The following is a 7,500-nucleotide window of genomic DNA, read 5'->3' as shown; positions in this document are numbered from 1 at the left end:
GTGTGTGTGTGTGTGTGTGTGTGTGTGCGCACGCGCGCGCGTGGGGTGGTCTCAGGACATGCCATACTAGACAGACGGCCATGTGTGTGTGTGTGTGTGTGTGTGTGTGTGTGTGTGTGTGTGTGTGTGTGTGTGTGTGTGTGTGTGTGTGTGTGTGTGTGTGTGTGTGTGTGTGTGTGCGCGCGCGCGTGCGTGTGCGCGCGCGCGCGTGCGTGCGTGCGTGGGGTGGTCTTAGGACATGCCATACTAGACAGACGGCCATGAAGCCACACACACGGACGCACACGGACGCGCACACACACGGACGCACACACACACACACACACACTTTTCCCCTCTTGTTGCATTACACATACAGACACAAATACAGACAAATACATAGGCCTGTGGTTCCAAACCTGTGGGTCGGGCCTACTGGTGGGTCGTGAGGTTATTGCAAGTTGGCAAAACACACAAGCTTTTGGTGATAATATAACATTAGAGGTAGGGTAGTGTAAGTAATATGTTATTTTTTTAAATAAGTGTTAAATAGCTCTATATTTTGATAGTAATCATTGCTATAGATAGATTGTGAGAACAGGGGTCTCCATGTCTCTCCAGCTCTCTAATAAACAGAAAATAAATGTTCAGGTCATGATTTCACTTTTATTCAGTCAGGAGAGAGAACTTGTCGTATATGATGAGGCATAAACTGCGCTTAGCAGGCTTGTAGTTGTTATAAGAAGTGGAGGAGAAGAGACAGACGTCAGGGTTCCCAGTTTCCATGTTCATTTATTCAGCATTCAACAGCATCATAACAACAGCATAAGAACCAGCCAGGGAGCCAGGGCAGAGCCCTGACTCCACACAGCCTCACGTCGTGTGAGACAGCACCAACTAATAATGTTGCAGTCACTTCTTTATACTTCTTTAGCCTCCCCCACCTGTTGACCAAACAAATGGTAGACTTACTGTCTCTCTACCTGATTTAGCAGCTAAACAATGGAGATGTCACCCCAGACTGAATAGCAGATGCCAACTGCAGGCAGTCTGAGTAAACAACAGGTCACACAGTTAGACTGTCTCTGTCACATTATTATTACTCTTACTTTAGCTTTAGTATATTTGTTCTACTAATAATCTGTTTTTACTTGCACACTGTCATATAAAATATAGCAAATAATACGACATTCCCCCCACGAAAGACTTTAACGTCTTTCGCAACCAGGTATATTGAATAACACAGTATGAAAGAAAAAACATCAAAAAATATCATTCTTCTTACACCCCCCAAGACCAATGGCTGGAAGTTTAAACAAAAGGACATACAGCAGATTCAACACAAACAACACATCAGAAAGAACAACTTAGATACAGGCATCAAAATTACACAATAGTCATACAGTGATTTACCTTAAATTTCAAAATAAAAATAAAATCGCCACACCAGATGTAAACCTGTACTTTCTGGCACGCTGGCGAACGCCACGTCTCCGCGGCCTCCCAGCTACTTTCCTATCTATACACTGAATGTGAGATCACACTTTTCAGGTGCCGAATGCAACCCTGTGCTTTTCGGACTAGCAACAAAAATAACGCTCCGTAGTTTAAACCACTTTATCACTACAAATACAACCTCTCTCCTGCATGTTCATTGTTCTCATCCGATAATGCTGCTTTCGTCGCCTCTATCTCAATGTCCACGCACGTCAGCAGAATAGCTGAGCGCAGTTCCAGGTGATATCTTCGTTCCAGCCAAAAAGATAGCCGCTGCTCACAACATCCACCTCCCCCCACGGACAACTTCAACAGAAAGTTTTCCGCTCCGCCGTCCCCATGAGAAGAGTAGACGCGACCCGTCGTGTAGTAGCCATCCGAGATCTGGTCATGAGCGGTGGCAGTCATCACATCGTCGCCGCTGGAGGCCCTTCAGCATAGTAGAAATCCAGGTCGCGCTGACGTCCCCATGGCGGCGGTCCTCCTCGCCGTAGGAAGACTCCCATGGATCCAAACCTCCCCAAAGGCCCGCTCCCGCGGTCCCCTCAAAATACACAGGTCCTTTAATCGAAGCACACACCCGTGAAAGTATGCACAACGATGTAGCTGGCTCGCCATTTGTCGTGTATGATGAGGCATAAACTGCGCTTAGCAGGCTTGTAGTTGTTATAAGAAGTGGAGGAGAAGAGACAGACGTCAGGGTTCCCAGTTTCCATGTTCATTTATTCAGCATTCAACAGCATCATAACAACAGCATAAGAACCAGCCAGGGAGCCAGGGCAGAGCCCTGACTCCACACAGCCTCACGTCGTGTGAGACAGCACCAACTAATAATGTTGCAGTCACTTCTTTATACACTGTATAGCTGACATTAGCATGTGGGGTGGGGGTCAATGATAGCCTCCCCCCACCTGTTGACCAAACAAATGGTAGACTTACTGTCTCTACCTGATTTAGCAGCTAAACAATGGAGATGTCACCCCAGACTGAATAGCAGATGCCAGCTGCAGGCAGTCTGAGTAAACAACAGGTCACACAGTTAGACTGTCTCTGTCACATTATTATTACTCTTACTTTAGCTTTAGTATATTTGTTCTACTAATAATCTGTTTTTACTTGCACACTGTGCAAGTAAAATAAAATAAAATATAGCAAATAATACGACAAACTCATACAGGAAACAGGATAAACAAGTGAAATGGGGAGTATAACACGTAGAAATGAGCAGACAAAATTGGAATTGGATTTGGAACACTATAAAAAGAGCTGTAGAGACAGGGAGAACCATGTTACTGAACAAACAATCTTTAGCAATGATAAAATATCACATACCCTTCCTTTAATATTATAAAATAAATGTGAAACAAAATGACATCGTATTTTTCTTTGGAACCTTGAAAGAAACTTTCCTTTTTTTCCATAGTGATAACAATTTACAATTTAGACATTTAGCAGATACATGCTCTTATCCAGAGCGACTTAAAATAAATAAGAACTTGAATTATACTACGTTAGTTCCATTGATCCAAGCCGAAACTCAATCGATTGATTGATCAGTAAAGTGAACATGGTCTGAAAATGCCTTCAAGATGTTCAAGTGCGTGCGGCCCTGATCCGGAAAAGGTTTTGAAACCGCTGACCTAGACCATGCTGCACACAGACGTGCACGCTACGATGCACGCAAACACACATACGACAAAGATGCACTCAGACACACTTATGTAAGGGTTCCTAATCCCGCCTGGGGGTTTTATACAGGCACTATGCGGTAGGAAGTGGGACAGAAACATACACACAGTGATGGATTTGTTGGGGGGGGGGTATCCTTGCCTCTGCTTTTGATATCCCAGTGTGGTCATTGCCCCCCAAAAGGTAAAAAAATTAATCGGCACATACTGTATAGGCTGCATAATTGCCGATACTGATGTCGTTAAAAAAACAGTCTAATACTGATTTTATCAGCCTAAAGATAGTCTTCAAGAGACAATAAGGTGGCTGCACACACTGGTAGCCAAAGTGACATTATGTTATTTTGGACGCAGAGTAATGAAAACCAACGTTTCGGCAGCTAACTGCCTTCTTCAGGGTATATGATATATATTTCGGCCAAACCGATATATTGGTCTGTCTCTAATCGTGATTCAGGTCCTGTGCCTGCTGGAAGACACAGACACTGTCGATGCGTGTGTGTGTGTGTGTGTGTGTGTGTTCATGCGTGCATGCGACATGTGTGTGACTGTGTGTGCTTGCGTGCGTGCGTCTATGTAAACCTATAATCCATCTGTCTTTGTCATGCAGGAAAAGACATCTCATCCATATTCTGTTGATGTTGATCTCTTTCACAGTAGATGTTTTTCTGCTATCTTCATCCTGAGAGAGAGAGAGAGAGAGAGAGAGAGAGAGAGAGAGAGAGAGAGAGAGAGAGAGAGAGAGAGAGAGAGCGGGTTGAACAGTATGGCTCATGTCTGTTGGGTCTTCTTTATACTTCGTCTCTGTCGGGTGGAAACCTCATATGTTCCAAAACTGTAGCAGATCTACAAGCTCGAAACGCGTCACTTTGCGCCGTGTTCCGGGCTTGTGGATCTGCTACTTTTGATGCTTTTGTGTGACGCTGTAGTATGATCAAGTAGGGCGTTAATTTACGAGAAAAAAAACACAAAAAAGTTAGAATTTGGAGGTAAGAGGTTTCTGCCCGACAGCAATGTGTGATAGGGCTCTATAGCAGGGGACAGGCGGGAGAGCAGGTTTCTTGGATAAGTGCCGATCCAAAAAACTCAAACTAAATAAAAACTAAACTAAAACAGCATTTTCACACACAAAAATTAAACTAGCAAACCCGTTTTAAAAACGAATTAAAAGTATCCTAACTGAAAATGAAAAAGTCAAAACAAAAAAATTAAAAGCTGTAGTAACCTTGGTCTGTCCATGTATCTGCCCTCTGCTTGATAGTGTCTTACATCTGTCTGTCTCTGTCTGTCTGTCTGTCTGTCTGTCTGTCCTCAGGCTAGGTGATCAGTTCTACAAGGAGGCCATAGAACACTGTCGCAGCTACAACGCCCGGCTGTGCGCCGAGCGCAGCGTCCGCATGCCGTTCCTGGACTCCCAGACCGGCGTGGCCCAGAACAACTGCTACATCTGGATGACAAAGTGCCACCGCCAGCCAGGTGAGGGCGCCAGTGTCTCTAACGCACTGGGATTAAAAAACAAAAACAAAACAGCCAAGAACCAATTGACATACACTGTGGTCCCTCGGCCAGGGGGGGGGCTACGGACAGACTCGACAGATCGTCCCCTGTCCCGGTATACGACCCACCGTTCGGGCGCTATCGCCGTTTTAAGCCCAAAAGCGTAGATCTACAAGCACCAGGCCAGCGAAAGCTGCCTGTGTCCGCTCTGAGGAGCGCCGTGTCCGGCAGATTATATATGGTAGCACACTAACGTTGAATCACTTGTTAACGTCTATAGACGAATCAACAGAGCGGCAATCATAACTGCAGATTCGTCTATATACCTGAGATATTCTTACATTACCTGAGCTATACAGCGTTGTTGAAGGCCTGCAGACGACCTTCCGTCTTAACATCTTAAATAACAGTAAAAGAAAGGTGCCCTCTGTTGTTCTGTTCAAATACAAATAAATATTGCAAGAAATTCATGGGTGTGTGGGTTGAGGGTGAGATGGATGACTGGGTGTACAGCATGGGTGAATGGATAGACAGACACAGACAGACACAGACAGACAGACAGACAGACAGACAGACAGACAGACAGACAGACAGACAGACAGACAGACAGACAGACAGACAGACAGACAGACAGACAGACAGACAGACAGACAGACAGACAGACAAATAAGGCAAAAGTAGCAGATCCACAAGCTCAGAATGCGTCGCTTCACGCCGGGTTTCAAGCTTCTGGATCTGCTACTTTTGATGCTTTTGTGTGACGTTGTATGATCAAGTAGGGCATTCATTTACGAAAAAAAACACAAAAAGTTAGAATATGGAGACAAGAGGTTTCTGGTCGACAGCAACGTTATGCTTTCCCCTCCCTCCCTCCATCCATCCATCCATCCGTCTGTCCATCATGTTATCTGGGTGATGTTGAGGCTTCAGTTTCCTGGTGGTTTTGGACACAAATAGCAGCAGTGTGTCCTATAGGCCTGCAGGAGACACCCTGCTCTTAGTGGTCAACCTCTGTCTCAATATACGCATTTATTCTGGGCTTGTCACACCAACTCTCTCTCTCTCTCTCTCTCTCTCTCTCTCTCTCTCTCTCTCTCTCTCTCTCTCTCTCTCTCTCTCTCTCTCTCTCTCTCTCTCACTCTCTCCCTGTCTCTCTCTCTCTCTCTTTGATTCTACAGCAGGGATTCCCAAACTCTTTTCAGCGCTAGACCCAAAAGATAAATGTTGGTGTCTCCCCCCGCAACCCAAACTTGGGTACAAATGAACCCTCTTTCAGAAATAGTGAAAATAGTCACTCTACAAGTTGTCAACACATCTACAAGTTGGAACTTGTGGATTGGCTATTTTCACTATCTGTTAACGTTTTTGAAAATGTATGGGATTTTTTTCACCAAAACAAATTTATAATTTAACGTATTTATTATTGAAAATCTTTTGAAATAAAATGTTTTGTTGGTAGGAAACTTATAACCCATAAAAAATGGGTCCATGACCCCTAAATGAGTCCCGACCCACGTACTGTTTTGGAAACACTGGTGTACTTGTCCGACTTGTTCCGTCACAATCTACAGTGAAGTGTGTGAGACATTTTTACATTTTTGACAGCTAATACACCAGATGTTGTTGTGGTTGATGAAGAGTCCAGAGAAGTGTCTGTATTAGAGATAGCATGCACCTTTGACCCTAGCCTAGAGAAAGCCTTTATGACCAAGGTAATTACAGTATATACCAACCACTCCTACATACCATCTCAGAGCTGGGCTATAGGTGCAGAACTATTTGTTTTTTATATTTATTAGCCTAGGTATAGGACATACCCACAGACTAGTTGTTAGAGGGTTTCAACAACTTGGGATGCCCAAAAAGGACGCAAACAGGCTGGCAAAGTACTGTGCTGTCTCTTTCATAATTGGTAGCCGGCACATATGGCGGAGTACTGAGTGATATGCTTATTGTATCATGAAGAGATATGCCATGATTTTGTAACCTTGTACCTTTAATATTTGTGTCCTTGTATGCTCTCCTTTATGTGGACATGAATACATTGTTAAAATGTGTGTGTTTTTGTGTGTGTCAGGTCAGGCAGTAGGACAGATGTATTCTTATCCAGCTCGTTGTTGGAGGAAGAAGCGGCGACTCCACACACCACTAGACCCCCAACTACGACTGTGTGAGCTCAGACTGGGTAACTAAGACACACAAACACAAACACACACACACACACACACACACACACACACACACACACACACACACACACACACACACACACACACACACACACACACACACACACACACACAAACACACACACACACACACACACGCACACACACACACACGCACATGCACACATGCACACACACTCAAAGAAGACATACAGAAATCCACGGACGTACCTACAGTACATATAGATTTTAACCACATGAACTGTAGCAACGTGACACATTGTGATCTTGTAGATCTGCTATTTTCTGCCAAGATTTTGTGTAGAGGGAAAAAAGGTGGGCCCATTTCTACGAGAGATTGCCCCTGTCTTCAACAGATTCATTATTCTTTAGTATTCTTTAGTAGATCTCAGCCTACATTATGTAATATAATGTGTCTTTTATGTCTAAACAGCATGGTAAAACACTGCACAACACTTTAAAGTTGCTATGCCATTTTTTTTAAATTATCTTTGGCTTTTTCTGCCTTTATTTGATAGTATACAGTAGACTGACAGGAAATGGGGAGAGAGAGATGGGGAGAGACACGCCGCAAAAGTCGTCGGGATTGGGATTCGAACGCGCGACACGCTATCAGGCATTAGCAGCCTAGGTGCCCGGACCGCTATGCC

General features: G+C 44.3%; 1 protein-coding gene across 4 annotated transcripts in view; it reads left to right on the top strand.

Annotated features, from left to right (window-relative positions):
• dpf3 (double PHD fingers 3) overlaps nt 1-7,500 on the top strand; it is a 37,282-nt gene that overhangs the window by 14,236 nt on the left and 15,546 nt on the right. For all 4 annotated transcript variants that reach the window (XM_080452287.1, XM_080452286.1, XM_080452289.1 and 1 more), the window contains 2 exons: nt 4,480-4,640; nt 6,739-6,846. In XM_080452287.1, the coding sequence (XP_080308413.1) occupies nt 4,480-4,640; nt 6,739-6,846 (269 nt within the window). The remainder of the gene's footprint in view (nt 1-4,479; nt 4,641-6,738; nt 6,847-7,500) is intronic.

Source organism: Gymnoscopelus braueri, assembly GCF_963280865.1.
Source record: "Gymnoscopelus braueri genome assembly, chromosome: 16".
NCBI lineage: Eukaryota > Metazoa > Chordata > Actinopteri > Myctophiformes > Myctophidae > Gymnoscopelus > Gymnoscopelus braueri.
Note: the sequence above shows the minus strand (reverse complement) of the source record. Positions and strands in the feature narration are given on the sequence as shown.